Raw genomic sequence first — 20515 nt, 5'->3', positions numbered from 1 at the left:
TATAAAGGCCTTTTAATGGTAACTTGGATTTAGATTATATTTTAAAGGCTGTAGGGAGCCACTAGTTTGGAGTGACATGGCCAGATCTGTACTTAGTCATTACTTTGGCAGCTGCATGGAGAATGGCCTGGGGTGGGGAGTGACATGAGGCAGAGACACCAATTAGGAGACTGTGAAAATGGGCTAGGCAAGAGTTGATGAGGACCTGAACTAAGCTGGCAGGAGAGAGAAGGGGGCATGTACAAGAAAGGTTATAGAGGCAGAGAAGGCAATATGGGGCAACTGATTGTGTATATGGGGCAAGGGAGAGGAGGATTTGATGATTTATGCTAAGGTTATAAACCCGAAGACTGAAAGAATGGTGGTGCCATCTACAGAAATAAAAAAGTTTGGAAGAAAGATGGGTTTGAGGAGAAAGAGTTCTATTCTGGATCTGTTGAGTTTGAGAAGTCTGGAAAATCCAGTTTGAAATGTCCGATAACTAGATAGTGATATAGGACTAAAGCTCAAGGGAGCTTGAGGCTGAGATCTTTGCATTTTCTGCAGAGAGATGATAATCGAACCCATAACAAGTGATAAGTTTACCAGAGAGGGTAGAGAGAGAAGAGAAGTAGAGGGCCCAGGACAGGGCCTTCAGACACACTACAATAAGAGAGCTAGCAAAGGAACCTAAGAAGGCTTGCTAAATCAGATAGGAGGAGAACCAGGAGAAAGGAGAGTCATGGAAAGTCAGAGAAAAGAATATCCTCCAGGAGGAGAGGGTCTTGAATATTGTAAAATTCTGCAGAGAGGTCAAGAAGGATGAGGATTGAGAAAGGCCATCAGATGTGGCAATTAAGAGATTGTTGATAGCTTTGGAATGGGTAATTTCAGTTGAGGGATAGTATCAGAAGTCAAAAGGTTAAGGAATGAATGAAAAAATGAAAACAGTTTTTTTCCTAGGAATTTTGGTGAGAAAAAGAGGAGAAATATAGTGTTTGAGGGGATAGTAAGGTATAGTGAAAGGTTTTTTAAGGATGAAGAACACAAGGTCATGTTTGATGGTAGTAGTAAAACTGCTCTGCTTATCTATGTCTGCTTTTGAACTTTCTTCTGCTTTTTTAAAAAAAATTTTTTGGCTAGGCAATGGGGTTAAGTGACTTGCCCAGGGTCACACAGCTAGTGTTACGTGTCTGAGGTCGAATTTGAATTCAGGTCCTCCTGAATCCAGGGACAGTGCTCTATCCACTGCGCCACCTAGCTGCCCCCTTCTGCTTTTTTTTTTGAATACTTATTTAATGTTTTGTGTCAAATATAAACCCTCGATAGGCTTGTTTTCAGACTAACTACAGTTTCATTGACACTCCTTTCTTCTGTTTTTTTTTTCCTATCTTTAGTCATTACCCAATATTTGCATTATTACCCACTAACTTCTCCCAATAAAAGCCCTCTCTTACATCAAACAAGTGTGATCAGGTGAAACAAATCCATATATTAGCCATATCCATAAAAGTATGCCTCATTCTGCACCTCTAATCCATCACCTCTCTGCCAGAAGGTGGGAGGAATACATCATTAGTCTCCTGAAGTCCTGATTGTATCTGAGTGAAATCTATTTTTCGTTATATTATTGCAATCATTATGTAAATCTTTCTGGCTCTGCTCACTTCCCTTTGAAGTTCTCATCTTTGTCATTTCTTAGGGCATTTTAAAAAAATTAAATTTATTTTCAGTTAACAAAAATCTTTTTCTCGTGTCCCACCTGTCAACTTGAGGAGGGGAGGAACAAAGCACTTGTAACAATTATGCATAGCATATAGCATTAAAGTATTATCATGCAAAACAAGTCCCTTTATTGTCTATGTCCAAAAATATATGTCTTATTCTCTACCTTGAGTCCATCATGGCTCTGTCAAGAGGTGAATATCACATATTTCTTCATCACTCCTCTAGAATAATGGTTGGTATTGTATTGAGCAGAGTTCTTAAGTCATTCAAAATTGTTTTTAGAGTGAGTTAGTGTATAAATTGTTCTCCTTGTTTGCTCACTTTACTCTGTATCAATTGATACAAGTCTTTCCAGGTTTCTCTGAATTCTTCATATTTTTCATCTCTTATGGCCTAATAATATTCATTTATGTTAATATACCTCCATTTGTCTAGTCACTCCCTAATTGATGGGAATCCTGTTTGTTTTGGGGGCATTTGGTTTGGGAGGTTCATGGCATTTGTTAAGGCAGCTCTGGGGGAGTCTTCAGGTGGAAATGCCTTCCTTCTAGTGGCTAAGCCCCTTCCCTTTTTGTATTCATTTTTCTTCCTAGCTGTGTGCATGTGGGAGATCCTGAGTTTTGGAAAGCAGCCCTTCTTCTGGCTAGAGAACAAGGATGTAATTGGAGTGTTGGAGAAAGGGGACCGGCTACCCAAACCCGACCTCTGCCCTCCTGTCCTCTATACTCTCATGACTCGGTGCTGGGACTATGACCCCAGTGACCGACCTCGCTTCACAGAACTTGTATGCAGCCTTAGGTAAGTGGGGAGCCAGGGAGGCTTTGGGAAGAGGGTTTATAGGGGCAAGGGATTGACGCTATGGGAGGCAGTGGTGGACAGCTCCAAAAGACAAGATTTCCTGGAAGCCAGCCCAAAATGGCCAGTAATGGTGAATCCTCCTGAAATGAAACTGACCAGTGGTCCTCAGATCAAGCACAAGGTGTTACTTATAGTTGTTGTTGCTCAGTTGTGTCCAATTCTTTGTGACCTTGTGGAACATAGTTGACCAATGCTGTCCATGCAGTTTCTTGGCAAAGATACTGGAGTGGTTTGCTGTTTCCTTTTCCAGTGTATTAGAGCAAACAGAAGTTAAGTGACTTGCTCAAGGTAACACAGCTAGTAAGTATCTGAAGCTAGATTTGAACTTAGACCTTTCTGGTTCCAGACCCAGTGCTCTATCCACTGAGCCACCTGTCAGGCTCTTTGCCTATAATAAGCACCTAATAAATGAGCATTGATTTTATAAAGCTTTAAATAGATAGATAAAGCATTTTTTAATCAATTACTATGTCCCAGGCACACATCATATCATGCCATTTGAGGCTCACCTGTCACAAAGATACCATAGGTATTGTTATTCCCATTTTATGGATGAAGAAACTGAGGATCAAATAGATTACTTGCCCAGGCTTACGCAACTAGTAAGTGTCCAAAGCAGGATTTGAACCCATGTCTTCCTGACTACAGGCTCAGAACTCTGTCCACTGCATGACACTACCTGTTTAATGTAGCTTACCCTCAAATGTTAATGCGAAGAAAAAGGAATGAATGAAACATAAAGCAAAGGATGCTCTGCCACACACCCCTGGAAATGATCCTGTCCCTTGCTCATTGGCAGAATGCTAGCGCTACAGATGTCCAGCCCATTGTTTCACCCCTGGCCATTAGAGTCTACAAACTGACCATTGGGCTGTCCAGCCCCGCCTGCCTCGAAGACAATGAGCATCACCATACTATGCTATTAGCATCATCTTGCCAGGATCACAGGGCTAGTTTCCCAGGAGTGATAATAACTAACGCTTATTAATTGTGATTTAATTGGCCCACATTTGTGATTTCATTGGTATAGGGCAGTGGTATCAGACTCAATAGAAATGGGGGCCATTGATCCATACATAAGGATCCCTATGGGCTGCATATTGAATTAGTTTTAAAATGTAATGTTATCTTTGTTTTATTGTATTCTTAGTTACTTTAAGTATTTTAAGTATTTTCTCAAAGACCTTTTAATTTTGTTCAGAACACAGGAGTGTTGCAGGAGCGTTGCAGGCCAGATGCAGACACTGGGCCACATTTTTTGTACCTCTGGTGTAGGCAACTCCCAGTAAGGAACAAATAAATCTTTGATAATTGAAAAAGAAAATTTAATTAAAAAACAAAATGGAAGTAATCACATTCACAATAACTATGTCACTAAGGTTGTTGTTTCCTTTGCAAAACTTAAAGTACCACAGGAATATGAGTTATTATTATAGTAACAGGTTTATAATTATATGAGTATTGAAGACAAACTTCATTTTATACACAGTTGGGCCTTGGACCAGATCCTTGAGTATATATGGGGAGTCTTTATTTCATTTCATTATTGAAGTCATTGGGTGTATTTTCTCCTGATTCTGCTTATCTCATTCTGCATCAGTTCATGCATATGTTCTGAAGTTTTTCAGTTTCTCTCTCTTTTTTTTTTTATAAAAGCTTGGTAGTATTCCATTATATTTACATACCATACTTGGTTAATTTTTGTTATACTAAGGGGAAAGGAGACCATTCTAGGGGCCACAAGTACTAACCTATCTTGTCAAACATGGGGGTCTCTTAGTGACTGTCACTTTCATGGTGATTTAACCAAGGATATTCTTTGTGTAGATGGAAAGAGAATCTAATATCTGGCCCTAAGTCCTTCCCTGGCTTCAGAGGGGAGGCAGAGGGTATTTACACAGAGCAGGAGAGAACTTCCATGGTATCTGTAATATATAGCTTGTCTCTCCTAATTTCATCAACTCCCTGGCAGTGATGTTTACCAGATGGAGAAAGAGATTGCTAAAGAACAAGAGAGAAATACCCGCTACCGGACACCCAAAATTTTGGAGCCCACAGCCTTCCAGGATCCCCCACCCAAGGTAAGTCAGGCCACACTGCCTCTAGGAAATAAAACACAGCCAGGCTCCTCTTTGGTTCTTAAATAGCTTGATTGATCAGCCAGACACCCTCTATAGCTGTTCTTTTTCTTAGCCTTTCAATCTCTTACCTATACTCAGTTCCTGTCACATGAGTGCATAGAAGGCTTGGGACCAATCATATCCAGCAGGTGACATTATGAGATGGTTAGGTCAGTAATAACATGAGATCAGCTTTCCTTAGGATGCTGGGGAATCTTTCTTCCTAAGGATGAAGAGGTACAAGTTACATAGCTTTGAGGGGCCATTAAGCTATGAGGCAGGAATTACACCTGATGCCCTGATGGACCAGAAATGTTGGATTCTCTCCTCTTCTACCCTGCCTCCCTACTTTACCCTGATCCTTTATGCCTAGTTATTTTTTTTAATGGGATCTGAGATTTCAGTGGTATAGGGAATTGTTGTTCAGTCTTTTTCAGTTGTGACCAACTCTTCATGATCCCATTTGGGGATTTCTTGGCAAAGATACTAGAGTGGTTTGCCATTTGCTTCTCCAGCTCATTTTACAGATAAGGAAACTGAGGCAAACAGGGTTAAGTGACTTGCCCAGGGTCATACAGATAGTAAGTGTCTGAGGCCAGATTTGATCTCATGAAGATGAGTCTTCCTGACTCTAGGCCCAGTGCTGTATCCACTGTGCCACCTAGCTGCCTACACTCTACTCTGCCTTATGGTTTTTTTACATGTATCCTGTCTCCCTAAGCCTTTTGAGGGCAGGCACCATAGCTTTGAATTCGTTGTATCCCCACAGTATATTTCTCAGAATATACGTTCAGTGATTATTTTTTCGTAATGATGACGACCCCTACTGAGTTATTAATGTTGCCTTCATCTCTCCTAAACCCTTCCTGTCTAGCAGGTACCCTTTTCATCTAGAACCCAGGATTCCCAGCCTCTTAGTGTTCTCCCTTCCTATATGGTTCAGCTCTCCTCAAGGAGCAGGAAAAACAGCAGGGATTAACTCGTCTGTTTCTTCTTTCCAGCCCAGCCGGCCCAAGTACAAGCTGCCTCCACAAACCAACCTTCTGGCTCCCAAGCTGCAGTTCCAGGTAAATAGAGCATTATAGCATCTGCAGAGGATGTGCAAGAGAATTCAGGCTCATTCACCGCTGAATCATGCCTGAAATTCCAGCTTGGTGTTCTTAAAGAGCTGAAGTCCCTCATTAGGGTGATACAAGAAGAGATGTGTGCCTGATCTGTTTGGTTTTGCGTGGGAAACCCAAGGCAGAACTTGATTATGAGTCACCCAAGGCCCCAAGAAGGAACAGCTTGTAGTCACCATCTCCCTTCTCTCCCACCGAGTGGTGACTGGTCAGGACTGGTGGGGCCTCATGCCAGAAAGCTGGATCTTCATTCCTCTGCCCTCAGAGAACTCTCGCAATGTTTGCTTGCTTTAAGTAAATGCTGACCTCCGTTTGAGCTTTTTTCTTTTACAGCCGAGCATCTCCTATAGTAGGCATCTAGTAGCACATGAAGAAGAAGAGTTGGGTCATAGATTTGGAGATGGATGGGGACTTTGCAGCCATCTAGTATTGTTCCTTCATTCAGATAAAGAAATGGATACTGAGAGAACCTGTTTAAGGTCACACAAGTAATAAGTGATTACAAAATCATAGGTTTAAAGCTAGAAGGGACCACTGAGTCCAATCCTTCCTTTTACAGATGAGGAAACTGACGCTGGGAGAGGTTAATTGATTTACCCTTGGTCACAGGGCTAGTAAGTGTCTGAGGTAGGATTTGAACACATAGCTTCCTGATTCCAAGCCCAGCACTCATCACTGAGCCACCTGGCTGGCATTCAGATCCAGTGTTCTTTCTACTGCACCATCAGCAGCTTATAGTGTATATCACTTTAAACTTTACAAAGCACTTTTCTCTCAAAAGCCCTATGAGGTCAGCAGTGTAGACCTGTAACTGAAGAGATAGAGTGAAGGCTAATTACAAAATGGAGTTGGTTTGATGTGGGTGAGGTGACTGTGACCTTGTCCTAGGACACCAAAACTTATAAGACACTGACAACATCTGTATTCCAGCTGATAGAAACAACTGGAATTAGTACCAAATTAACCAAAATAATTAATTGCAATAAGAAGCCACTGGGTGGTGAGCTATTTTCCCAACTTTATCCCATATTAATCCCTCCTCTTATAGTGGCCTTTCCAGTTGCAAGAAAAAAAACCAAAATTTTAAATTTGAAAAAGTGTCAGTGGGGGGAAAAATAAATTGGTAGGTCTAACTTGCCCTTAGGAAGATAAAAGCTTGATTTAAGTTCATAAGTAGGTGGGACTTTATAGGTCATCTCGTCCAACCCCCTCCTTTAATAAATAGAGAAACTCATTGAGTCCCAAAGAGGTAAGTGTGCTATTTTACTTCCATTAAAATATAAGATTTTCAAAGACAGACACTGTTTCATTTCTTTGTCTTTGTAATAATGCCTTTCCAATACTGGCACAGTGCCTGGCACAAAGTAGTCCCTTAATAAATGCCCAGTGAATTGAGTCAAATTGCTCAAGGTCACACAGGCACAGGGAGTAGGCAACCTAGCTGGAATTGGACCCAAGATTCTTTGTCTCCCAATGTAGCCTTTTTCCCACCGCTCCCTGGTGCCTCCAATAAACTAATTCATAAACCAAAGTTCCATTTTATTAATTACAGTAGGAAATCATAGAATCACAAATTTTGAGTTGGAAGGGACCTGAGAACTCATCTAGTCCAGCACTCTAATTTTACAAATGGGGAAACAGAGGCCAAGAAAATTGAAATAACTTTGCTCAATCTCAAATAGGTGTCAATTAATAGGATTTGAAATTGGGTCACCCATTTCCAAAGCCCATACTCTTTCCATTATTCCAGGCCTTAAAAATAAACAAGATAACCAAGGCGAACATTTTGTTGAATTTAGAACAGTTAAAGTATTATTATTTTTTAAACTGGCTCCGTAGTGTTTGAAACCCTCAATCAAACTTTACTCTGTACCTGAACAGCCCTGGTTTACCAGGTTAAGGACTTCTATACCTGGGGGATGAAGGAAAGCTGCCTCTTAGGGGCTAAGAAAGCAGTCAGCGTCTCGTTGGATAGCATTAGGTTTCTCTGTTCTTTAACTAGGGAGAGGTAGAGATGATGTTGCTTTTCCAAGTCCATGAGGAAGTCGATGCTAAGGGTTGGAAATGGAACCTAGATACACTGACTTCTAGGCTAGGGAACTTTGACCTAGTCCCCGCTGCTTCTGAAGTGCTAGGTCAATGTAAAATGTTCTTTCTTGACTCCTAGGGACAAAGTCCTTCTCGAGAATTGTCCTGGTGTTTCCTTTTGGCTTGTGTTGGTTTTTGTGTGCGTGGCCTGCGTGCGTATGTGTTGCTGCTAACTCTCTGTTATGTACGCTTGCCTTGTTCCTGGGCCTCCTGCTGCCTTGCTTTCTCAAACAGGTACCAGAGGGTCTATGTGCCAGCTCGCCTACGCTCACCAGTCCCATAGAGTATCCGTCACCAGTTAATTCCTTGCATACCCCACCTCTCCACCGGCACAATGTCTTCAAACGCCACAGCATGAGGGTAAGAACCATCTGCATGCTGGGATTTGGCTTTTGATGCAGTTGTAACTTGCAGGAAGGAGTACGATGCCCTGTGACTTCCCACTGAAGCCCTAGGCCCTGGGGAGTGCCCAGGGCACTGAGTAGGCCTGAGGTTCTTATAGAAGGCACCTTCTAGACAGTGTGAGTACTGGAATCTAGGATATGAGCCAGCTTCTCTCAGGGACATGCTCTTTGATGTGGCCAGTTGGATGCCATCCTTCTACCATGTTGTATCTCAGTGACACAGAAGTGCCCAGGACTCTCTCTGCTGGGGCAATGGCATAGGTTCAGTGAGCAATAAACTCTGCTAAGTCAAGGAACCGGCTCCAGAGTAGCTGCTTTTCTTTGCCCTAAATGGCAAACCCTCTCCCCTCTTTCCATTGGTTACCTTCTGCTGAATTGCCCAAAGAAACCATTTCTTTGGTGTTGCTGCCTCCTGCTTGCAAGCAGTGCTATTTGTGGGGGGACTGGTGGCAATGCTGGTTTCTTAAGCAATGGTGTCGCTCAGTAGAGCCCGACAGTGGCAAAGTGACTCTCCTGTTACTTCACTTTAGAGGTATGTCATGTACAAGCTGCTTCTCTGAATACACTTGCTACAGTTCTGGCAGGTATCTTTCACAGATCCATGGAATGGTAGAGTTGGAAGGGTCCATGGAGATGATCTTGTCTAGCCCCCAAAGACATTAAAGGTAATTTTAAACACATAACAAATAACTACCAAAACTACACACCAGCCTCCTCATAAGTGGGACAAAGCAGTATCTGAGTTAGAATAAACAAATGCTAAAAGTAGCCCTAGTCTTACTAAGTGCTTGAAGATACGTTCTAGCAAAATTCCTGTGAAGAGAATTTGCTCTTGTGTTGACTTTTGTTCAAAAGGAATTGGGAGAGATTTGGGGTGGGGTAGGAGTAGGGTAAGCAAGGTGTGTGGAGGGAGGTGCTAAGTCCAAGTTTTACGTGCTGATCCAAAGAGTGTTAGCTGAGAACCAGCATCAGGGAAATCTAGTATGCCTCCTGGAAGCAATCATAGCAGGAATCAGGTTAGGATAACTTTTTAAAGGGATTGTGAAACCAGGAGTCCAGCCCACAACATCAAAGACAGGAGAGATGCCCATAGTAGGACTCAGGCTGAGAGCCGCTGTAATATGTAAGTTCCACCCAATTCACAGCTCGGCTAATTCGCATGCAATCTTAACCATTCTGTTCAAAATGTCAGTAGAGAACTCAATGGGAGAGGAAGGAAAAGCATGTAGTTCTGTTTGTCAGAAGAATCTCTTCCTGACTGGAAGAGAGAGAAACACAGGGTCTTACATCTTATATAGAGATGGAGAAAGTCAGAAGTGACCACTGTCTATACTTTTTGTTGAAGGAAATGGGAATTGAAGTGCTAGATGGAACATAAAATTGTCAGAAGCATCGAGAACCAGTTCTGGGTTTAAAAGAAAGTTTGGCAGGTGGGGAAGGGAGAGACTGGATTGATCATTACAATAGGAATTTCAGTGAACTACACATTTGACACCTCCCCCTGTAAGAAGCTGAGCTGTGAATAGGTACAAAGCACTGCGTATGAATGAAAATTAAATCAGGATTGGATTAAACTGAGCAATATTTAGGGTGCTTAACTTGAACTTCATTATTGGTTGTTTTCTGAAATCTTGATATCTTGCTCTATATTACATATCTAAGTTTATATATTTTTTAGGGTTTTAATTAAACAATGCTGCTATTTTAATGAAGAATTCTATTTTTATGGGGGAAAAAATATATTGTTGAGCAGATCGTGTGCTATTTCTACTTCTCAGTTACCTATGTCAAGTAAGAGCCTATCAGACCTACATAATCATTAATAGGGCCCATTAAGTCATCCAGTGGCAGCTACTGGAATTACAGGCATGATGTCTAAGTGGAAATTCCCTTGCATTTTTAACAGTAACAATAATAGCTGATATTTATATAATGCTTTAATCCATTAAGTTACAGCACCAGTTGGAAAACTCATTGTAAAGTAATAACCCAAATTTCCATAAGGTGACATATAACCATCTATCTTAGTTTGGGTTACACAGTGTTCTCTAATGCTACTCTTCAGTATTACAACCACACAAGCAGGTATGCGATTTCCAGAAATGCTAATAATAGGCCTATATCTGTAGCCCAACCTTTCATAACCCTAAAGCAAATAAACAAGACCAAAGTATTGCACGGGTAAAAGCAGAGGGCAGGTTGTCCTGGGGGCTCTACACGTTGTTGCTTTCCCTGCACCAAGGCCCTCTGCTGTGGCTGCGGCTTGTAGCTCTGTGGTGCTCACCCTGAGCTACCCTTCGTCAGGCCTGAGCACTGGTTCTCAGGATGCCTTTTTTTCTCCCTTTGGCCGTCTCAGGAAGAGGATTTTGTCCGCCCTAGCAGTCGAGAGGAGGCCCAGCAGCTATGGGAAGCTGAGAGAGCGAAGATGCGTCAGATCTTGGACAAGCAACAGAAGCAGATGGTGGAAGATTACCAATGGCTCAGGCAGGAGGAAAAGTCCCTGGTGAGTGGGAATTGAAATGGGAATCGGCCCCTGGGACTCCTGAGGAGCTTCTCTTATTAAAAAAAAAAAAATCACAGAATCAGAGTTGGAAGGAGTCTTGGAAATCATTTGGTCTGACTTCCTACTCGATAATAGGTACAAAGGGCTTCAGAGAGCCTGAGGGAGGGGAGAAATACGAAACTGAATCACGGACTCATAGTGTGACAAGGCTGAGAGAGACCTCAGTGACCTTCTAGTCTAATTCCTGTAATTATGTTTTATAAAAAAAAAAAAAAAGGTTTTACTGACACCTTTTGTTCTTGTATCACAGTCATTGATTGCCAGATATGCCCTCACCCCCTCCTCCAGCAAACTGTCTTTCTCATAAAGAAGAAAAAATCGCTTAAGCAAAACTGCCAACAAATTCAATGCCCAACAACTCTTGTTATGTTCCACACTCTTAGTCCCCCACTTTCCAATGAAGCGGGGAGGCATAGTTCCTCATCTCTTCCAGGGAGTCAACAACCTCATTTTACAGATGAGGAAACTGAGACCCAGAGATGTGAAGTGATTTGCCTAAGGTCACTCAGTTATTAACTGTCAGAGTGAAAACTAAAACTCAGACCTTTGGATTGCCAGTCCAAGGCTCTCTTTTCCTTTTCTCTCCTCCTTTTCTTCCTTTTCCTTTTCTCCTCCTCCTTTGCCTCCTCCTTTTCCTTTCCTCTCCTTTCCCTCCCTCTGCCTCTCCCTCTCCTCTTAATTATTTATAGTAGTAGCTAAATGACATAGTAAATAGAACTCTGGACTTGGCATTAGGAAGACTTGAGTCCAAATCTTGCCTTAGATACTTACTAGCTGTGTGGCCCTGAACAAGTCACTTTACCCCTCTTAGCTCCACTTTTCTAATTTGTAAAATGAGTACCATGCCAGCACTTACCTCACAGGGTTGTAGTGAGGATCTGGTGAGACAATATGTGAGAAATGCTTTGCAAACCTTAAAACTATATATAAATGTTAGCTATTTTTATTATTATGATTGGAATTTGAACTAGGTACTTCTTGACTCCCAAATCAACCATTATCCCTAATAATACCTCATTGCCTAATATCTAGTATCTCACTCTAAATCCTGAGCTGGCTACCTTGCTTGGTCAACCTGGGCTCATATTCCTGAGCATCCTCACACTAACCTCTGGTTACTTTCTCCCCTTCTGCTACTGCTGCCCCTGTACCTTGATATTGGGTTCTATCATTTCCTGACTCTTTCCCATTTTGATTCAACTGTCATACACCCAAGCCCAGAAGTTTGTGCTTTCTTGAATTTATTCATAAAGAAAAAGAAAGATATATAGAAATAATAATAACAGGATAGCATGGAGTAGAAAATGTATGTAAAATAAACCACTCCAGATAAAATGGTGCCCAACCTTGCTAAACTGTTCTCTATCTAAAGTCCCCAGGGCTTGGCTTAGAATTCTCCATGCCTAGAGATCCTCCTCCAGCATGCTATTCCTTTCTGACTCCCAAATGAGAAAGATATCTCTTGCTCCAGAATACTTCCCACCTAAATGGGATTGGCCCACTTAATTGCTCATCCGTTGGCTTCAATTCCAAAACTCACCCTTAACCAGTCAAGAGACCTCAGGTTTCTGCTGTTCTACTCAATATCCCCACTGTAATCCATAATTAGCCATGTCTTCTTCCTTCTAAGGGGAGGGCTAAGAAGACCTCGTAAAAGATATCATTGCAGTTGTGTCCATCACCTAAAAAATAATAAAAGATCAACTCAATCCAGCACCCACTTTGCCTCCCCATATTTCATAAAAGATTTCCCACTTTCACTCAAGTAAACTGAAGGTCTGAAATCTTTCCTTTGGTTCTCTCCTTTGTAGGACCCTATGGTGTACATGAATGATAAGTCTCCATTGGTAAGTGACAAGCCCGTGGCCCTTGCTACTAGACCCAAGACCAAGACCATGAATACTGAAAGTGTTACTATGACTACCCCAGGAGTTTAACCCAGCAGTTGTATCACCTCGAGCACAGGGGGATGACAACACTTCCCTTTCCACGTTTAACAACACTAGATCTATTCCTTTGGTAGAGCAAAAGATTCTTCTATTAATCCCAAATCTCCTTTCAAGGCCCATCTCATGGAAAACCTCCTCTAAGAATCTTCCTTGACTTTCCCCAATCAAAGTGTATGCATTTATTAAGCACTTATTAGGTACCAGGCCTTGTACTAGGCAGTTGGGTCACAAAGACAAAAGGAAAAACTACCCACCTTTAAGCAGCTTATAGTTGATTGAAGGACACAAGATATACATATAGAAATATAGAAAGAATGAATGCAGCAAAATTTGAATGTGTGCACCTACACACAGACTCTTGACTGAAAGTAATCTCTTCTTTTATCACATTTTTCAAAGCATGGCCAATCTTTGCCTTTCACATTTTGCCTTATATCACAGTTATTGTTGGTCATGTACTAGAGTGTGGACCCTGAGGGCGAGGACCATGTGTCATTTTTCATCTTCATATCCCCAGTGATGAATATAGTGGATTACACATAGTAGGACCTCAATAAATATTTGTTGAATAGAATAGGTAGCATTGAGTCCTTATTGTTCTGTCTCAGGGATGCTTAGCTTTCAATTCAACAAATATGTGTTAAGATCTTTAGGTTTTAAACTCCAGCAGGCCTAGGATGCCGTGAACGGCACACGAACACCCATGGTCAGGTAGCAATCACTCCTTGGCTCCCTAGGATTCTCCCTTGAGCTGTGGTCAGAACTGTCTCCACCTCCAGGAAAAGACAACAGGAGAGGGAAGTGGAAGGCATGTTTTTCTCAAAGCTGTATTGGTAACACTGATTTTCTTTTTCTTTCTTGTAGACCCCAGAGAAGGAGGCTGGATATAGTAAGTTTCTATTCAATCTTGTTATTCTTTTCTTAATGGGGCCTGCCATCTTGGTGCCTAGTGTCAGCGGGATCGCCTTACTAGTGACTAGCTTCAAAGATTGGTCAACCTCATTGGAATTTATAGGAACAGTTGCCTTGTTTTCATTCTTCTCATGCTCTGCTTCTGCTCTTACATAGGCCCACAGGGTATGGGAAAGAAGAATTTTTGATTTCATTATTTTTAAAGTATAATTTTAGAAAATTTGTCAGCATTCGAGGTACTTTTCAACTCGTCTTTGTCCATCATTTTCCACCCATCTTCCTTATGTCATCCTGTCCCCTTTCTCATGTGCCTGTATCTCCCTAAGTTTCCTCTTTTCTCTCATTGAGTCCTCTGTTACGGTGTTTGTTTCTCTCTTGTATTCTTTCCATTTATCTATGATTCTTTCCCCCTCTTCCTTCCTCCCTCCTTTCTCTTCTTCCCTCCTCCTCTTTTTTCGGTCTCTCTGACTCTGTCCTTTCCTCCTTCTTTCTCTCCTTCTCTCCATATATGTATAAACACACACACACACACACATATACACACATATAAATTTCAGCGTCTCACTCCCTTCTCCCCCCTTCCGTCTCTCTCTCTTTTTTTTGTTAAGCAATGGGGTTAAGTGACTTGCCCAGGGTCACACAGCTAGTAAGTATTATGTGTTTGAGGCCAGATTTGAACTCAGGTCCTCCTGAATCTGGGGCTGGTGCTCTGTCCACTGTGCCACCAACTGCCCCCACTCCCACCCCTGTCTCTCTCTTCACCCCCTTCTCTGTCTCTTTCTATCTCTCATTCTGTCACAGCCTCTCTCCTATCACACCCTCGTCTCTCACTACCAGGCTGGTGAGGGTTAAGGCATGATCCATATTCTTTTTGCCCCTGCTTGTGCTCTTACATAGGCCCACAGGGTGTGGGAGAGAAGGAAATGGGGAGAACCTGAGCTTCCTGGCCACAGAGTAGGAAAGAGAGCTACTCCCCCTCCCTTCTTTCTCTCATATCATCTGAACCTGGGTGAAAGATAAGAGGAAAACCAAGAGTAAATGGTACAGACTACTTAACTTCCACCAGAGCTTAGAGTACAGCTAGAAATCAGACTCTGAACATATTCGATCTTGGAAGAATCAAAGAAAGCATTTGGTCAAACCCCCACCTTTTCTAGATGTGGAAGCCCAGGGAGCATGTGAAAAAGAGGGCTGGGTTGGAGTCAGAAGACACATGCTTTCCCAAGCCAAGGCGTCTGATTGTTTTTTTGCCGTTTTTCTCATTTGAGTCCCATGGGCGTCTTTGCTTACTTTCCTGGAATTTAATGGAAAAGGGTAGAGGGTGGGGGAGGGTCCCTGAATTAACTCAAATGAAAAAATTAATTTCCAGACCAAAAGGGAGGGTAGATCATGGACTTGGCCCCCACCCATTTCTCCTTTTCTCTTTCTGTGGTCACAGCTGAATTCACGGGGCCTCCTCAGAAGCCACCACGACTGGGAGCTCAGGTGGGTGAGGAGTTTAGCAACAATTGGTAAACTACCTTAGGACCAGGCCTAGGAGGGACTTAGAACTATTCACTTTTCTAGACACAAGGAGCTTTAGAGATGATCTAATCCAGACCCCACATCTTAAAGACAAGGAAACTCAGGCCTAGAGAGATCATAGTGACTAGTTCCAAAAATTGGCGAACTATTGAAATTTATAGGAACATCTGTCTCATTTTTAATGCATTATTTTTAAGTATAATTTTAGAAAATTTGTCAGCATTTGAAGTAATTTTGAACTCATCTTTGTCTAGTATTTTAACATATTTTATGGATTTAAAGGTGCAAAGCACCATTTAGTCCAACTCCTGTATTTTGCACATGAGGAAACTGAGGCCCATAGAGGTTGTGACTTGCTCAAAGTCATACAGGTACTAAGTGGCATGATTTGAACCTAGGTCTTTAGAACTTCAGCCCAGTGTTCTTTCTATTATACCACAACACCTTCTTTATCAGGGGAGATGATTGAGCCAGGCGCTTGTTACTGAGCCAAGATGATTGACCAGAGAGATGACAGTGAACCAGGGGTGGGGAACCTGCAGCCTGAAGGCCACATGTGGCCCTTTGACTGAATCCAAACTTCACAGAGCAAATCTTTTTATTAAGATGACCCAAATGGGGTCACAATGAATCAGATGACCAAAATGACTGAACAACAACCAAATAACAGGCTTTAAATCTGGAACAGCAACTTCATGCAGAATGAATTCTAGGCAGCTAGGTGGTACAGTGATAGAGAACTGGACTTGAGAGTAAGGAGGACCTGAGTTTGAATCTTAACTCAACACTTATTACCTGTGTACACTTGGGTGAGTGATTTAACCTCTTGGCCTCAGTTTCCTCATCTGCAAAATGGGGAATAATATCATCTTCCTTAAAGGGTTATTGCAATGATAGAATGAGATTTTACATATAATACTATTAATTTATAAATGTACAATATAATTAATATATAAATGTATTATAGATATATAAATATATTATAAACATATAGTTTATATATAGTGTAATTATATATTATGTGATTATAAATATATAATACAATTAATATATAAATATAATTTATATTTAAATATATTTAATTACAAATATAATAATATATAAATATATATTAAAAATCTATTTAGAGAGAGATAAAGTGCTTTGTTAACCTTAAAGCACTATAAATGTTAGTTTTTTTGTTGTTGTTGTTGTTATTATCCATAATAATGGCTATTAGCCTGAGCCTGACCTTTTGTCTAAAGAAAATGCTGTATCCCCTTGAGGGAGCCATACATAATGACCTATCCCCCTTTGGATTAGGGAGGAGGCCAGCTTTCTATGGGGATTATTAGGACAGTCAAATGGTAGAAAATAAGGACTACTGGGGTCACAGCACACAACTCAGCAACCCAGCAATGGAACGAGCCATCATCAGGCCAGTCCGAAGATCAAAGCCATAAGTTTACTAGGGAGCAGATCTAGGGGCTAGGCAAGACAGTATATTAGGAATATTAGGTCTAAGATATCCCAGAAGAGTAGCAGGAACAATACCGAGAGTGGAGCCTGGGGCTATAACTACTAACAGTTTATTTGCATCATGCAAACACAAGAACCAGAATGACCATAGGACAGCCCCATTTGGCTTATGGGCCTTCCTGCCTCTGCCTTCCCCTTCCTCCCTCCCATTCATGGAAGGTAATGCAGCTGTGGGTTCAGACACCATCTTCTCTCATAGGTATTTCTTTATTTCTTCTTGACTTCTCCCCCCTCAGTCAATTCTGCCAACAGCCAACCTGGACCGGACAGACGACATGGTGTACATCAACGTCATGGAGCTGGTTCGAGCTGTCCTGGATCTCAAAAATGAACTCAGTCAGCTGCCCCCAGAAGGCTATGTTGTCGTGGTGAAGGTGGGAAACCAAGAGGGGAAACTTGGGGCAAAGTTTAGGAGGACAAGAGCCGTGCTTTAATAAAAGCACCTATTACTACCTGTGGCCTATGCAAAGACATTGCCCTTTGCCATCAAGAAGCTTGTGCCCTAGGAGGGGTGATGGTATATACATGAAGATACATTAGAATGTGTTAAGTGAATGGGAGAGATAGAAACAAAGCTCTATGTGAGATTTCAGAAGGAAAGACTTAGGGAACATTTGCTGGGGGTACATTTTCCAGTGTTGTGACTGAAGAGATAATATCTCAGCCTACTCCAGTCTAATCCAACAAGCAGAGCCATAGGTAGGAATTCCAGTACCCAGGGCAAATTTAGTTGAGGAGGGCATAAGTATTGGGTGATCCCAAGCTCCTAGAAGGAAGACAGAGGAGAGTGAATGGCAGATGAATGTAAAACATTGTGAGTTTGGAGAAGATAGGCTGAGGGAGAAGGGTGGACCCTTGAGGGCAGTATCCCATGGTACAGGGACTGCTCCAAGGTATGGGGGCAGTAGATCAGAGGACCATTCTGGGAGTAAAGCATCCCCTCACCCCCACCCCAACTGTTGGAGCCCTCAGGTAAAGTACTGATCGCTCTGCCTTACTTTTGGCCCTGCTAATCAGCATTAATTCAATATCTACTATATGCCAGACTCCATGCTAGGGACTAGGGATAAAAAGACAAAACAACAGCTATTGTTTGCCCTCAAAGAATCAATATTCTACCAGGAGTATTTGTTTTTTCCCAAGATGAATCTTAGGGTAAGTCTTTGGACTCTGATTGATGGGATATTCTACTCTCACATGGGGAAATTTCTTTCCCTAGAATGTCGGCCTAACCCTGAGGAAGCTGATTGGCAGCGTGGATGACCTTCTGCCCACTCTACCTCTGTCTTCACGAACAGAGGTAAGTTTCCTAAGTCCTGTCTGGACTGCACGCTTTGCTGTTTAGTCTTCCCCTGTCATGGGATGTGTTTATTTCCAAAGAAAGAGCCACAAGGTCCATATTAGCTTCCTTCATTCCTCCCCTGGGCCCTGGGGCTGGCCTGTCTGAAGAGCAAGCTTGGGAGGGCAGTGGTGTGGAGACAGAAATGGAGTCTGAGGGTGTTGCGTGCTCTCCAGGGACAAACAACCTGGGAAAGCTTTTTCTAAAGGTCAAGCTTCCAGTTTTACAAGTTTTTTCCTCTTTCTGCTCCCCTCTTTCCTTATCTGTAAAATGAGGGAGTTGGACCCAACTATCTCTGAGGTCCCTTCCAGCCCTAGGTCTTATGACCCATTTGTTTATGGAAATTTGATGGCTGTTTGCCTGTTCGTCCAAGGCAGGAGTGTTAATTAACAGGCTGGTGACTGATAACTATGAGAAGTAGTGAATGTATTGAAGAGTCAGTGTGGCTTAATGGATAGAGCACTGTACTTGGGCTCAGCAAGACCTGTGTGACCCTGAGTTCTCTGAGCCTCAGTTTCCCCAGCTATAAAATGAGGGTCCTAACAGCTTGTGCTTCACAGAGTTGTGAGAACCGAAGAGGATAATGTATATAAGTTGCTTTGGAGTCAGAGGACTTGAGTTCAAATCTTGCCTCTGAAACTACCTGTGTGACTTTGGGCAGGTCATTAAGTTCCTGAGACATCAGTTTCCTCATATAGAGAGTGTAAAATGGGGGGGGGTTGCCTAAGTGGTCTTGAGGTCTATGATTCCGTGATGATTATTGGACAAGTATGGAGAATTAGCAGGGTTTTGTCCTCCCAGCCTCCTGTCGCTCAGCTTTCCAGATCCTAGATTGTTCTTTCTAACCCTGCAGATTGAGGGGACACAGAAGCTGCTGAACAAAGACCTAGCGGAATTAATCAACAAGATGCGTCTGGCGCAGCAGAACGCTGTGACTTCACTGAGTGAAGAATGTAAGCGTCAGATGCTCACAGCCTCCCACACTCTGGCTGTGGATGCCAAGAACCTATTGGATGCTGTGGACCAGGCCAAAATGGTCGCCAATCTGGCCCGCCCCCCAGCCGAGTGAATGGCAGGCAGCGTCCACCGAGATGTACTGGTCCTGAATGGGGCGGCTCTCCCGCCTGTGTGCCCCAACTCCCAAATTTTGTGTCATGCATCCCCCTTCCCCTGCCTCTTGTCTTGCCTAATGATGTTTATTTTCTTAGGGGACTGGCCTGGGGGCCATTTGCACGATCTCTCCCCCTTTTCTGCCCCCTGTTCCATTAGCCCCCAGCCAGAAAAGGGCTGCCCACACCCCGCAGACTGTTAAGCCAAGAAGGCGTTTGTACATACAGGACACTGGATTGCAGAAGCTGGGATAGTAGCAATGGGAGCTTGAGGGTAGCTGCCTCCGTGCCCCTCCCCAGCCTATCCTCCCTAGCCCACCCCACTTCTTTTACATAGTGTGTTTATCAGTGGATCCCCAGTACCTGTGGAAACTGCCCTGGCTTCATGCATGGACACAGCAGCCAGTGATTGGAATTAAGCTGTTCATTCTTATATTTCTGTGATCAATTAGTGATTCCCTGGAGAACTCCAGGGTTAGCAGAGGTGCCAGTTGGAGTACAGAGGCAAGGGAGCCCTGTTCTAGGGACTGGCCTTGCGAGGATGCAGACTGAACTGATATTCTTGTATAGTGTATAGAGAGAGGGGTTTATTTAATGTATGTATTGGTCTGTCCTGACCACCATCTGTCCCAGCCAGGAATGTCCCTTGCTAAAAGGGACCCAGGACAAGCCAAGAAGAACCTGGGTGGGGAAAGGAGACTGTTAGAGTGAATAATACAAGCACTGGATCTGGAAGGTGAGAGAAAGAAGAGGCCAGAACAGGAATTCTGGCCATAATTTACCTTTCTTACCTCTCACTTTCCTTCTTTTCTTCCTCCCTCTTTTCATCTGTCTATCTCTTTCTGCCTTCTCCCTCTCTTCCTTATTTCCCTTTCATCCTCTTTTCCTCCTTTCTTCCTGCCTTTCTGTTTCCCTTCTTCCCTTCTGGCCTCCCTCCATACCTTCTTCCCTTCCTCCTTTCACATCTCCCTCCCCTCCTTCCATCCTTCCTTCCTCCCTCCATGCTTTCCTCCCTTTTCCCCTCCTTTCCTTTTCTCCCTCACTCCCTTCCTTTTTCCCTTTTCCCCTTTCTCCCTTCCTTTTTCCCTTTTCCCCTTTCTCCCTTCCTTTCTCCCTTCATCCTTCTCTCTCTTCCTTTCTCCCTTCCTTTCTTCCTTCCTCCCTCCTTCCTTTGTTTTCTCCTCTCCCTCTTTTCCTCCCTCTCCCCCCTTCTTCTTCCCTCTCCCTTCTTTCCCTTCTCCCTTCTTCCCTCATTCTTTTCCTCCCTCCTTTCCTCATTTCACCCTGCCTTTTCTCTTTTCCT

At 42.8% G+C, this 20515-nt stretch overlaps 1 protein-coding gene across 7 annotated transcripts in view; it reads left to right on the top strand.

Annotated features, from left to right (window-relative positions):
• LOC114030733 (protein-tyrosine kinase 2-beta) overlaps positions 1-20068 on the top strand; it is a 167988-nt gene extending 147920 nt beyond the window's left edge. For 3 of the 7 annotated variants that reach the window (XM_027845603.1, XM_027845601.1, XM_027845607.1), the window contains 11 exons: positions 2301-2505; positions 4538-4646; positions 5687-5752; positions 8129-8254; positions 10655-10801; positions 12673-12708; positions 13675-13699; positions 15152-15207; positions 17001-17138; positions 17984-18064; positions 18957-20068. In XM_027845603.1, coding sequence (XP_027701404.1) covers positions 2301-2505; positions 4538-4646; positions 5687-5752; positions 8129-8254; positions 10655-10801; positions 12673-12708; positions 13675-13699; positions 15152-15207; positions 17001-17138; positions 17984-18064; positions 18957-19172 — 1205 coding nt within the window. In that variant the 3' untranslated portion in view covers positions 19173-20068. The remainder of the gene's footprint in view (positions 1-2300; positions 2506-4537; positions 4647-5686; positions 5753-8128; positions 8255-10654; positions 10802-12672; positions 12709-13674; positions 13700-15151; positions 15208-17000; positions 17139-17983; positions 18065-18956) is intronic. The other 4 variants (XM_027845604.1, XM_027845602.1, XM_027845605.1 and 1 more) reach the window with 3 other exon arrangements.
• The last annotated feature ends 447 nt before the right edge of the window (positions 20069-20515 follow it).

This window comes from Vombatus ursinus, unplaced genomic scaffold, assembly GCF_900497805.2.
Source record: "Vombatus ursinus unplaced genomic scaffold, bare-nosed wombat genome assembly UNPS02014991.1, whole genome shotgun sequence".
NCBI lineage: Eukaryota > Metazoa > Chordata > Mammalia > Diprotodontia > Vombatidae > Vombatus > Vombatus ursinus.
This window is presented reverse-complemented; position numbering and strand designations above follow the sequence as displayed.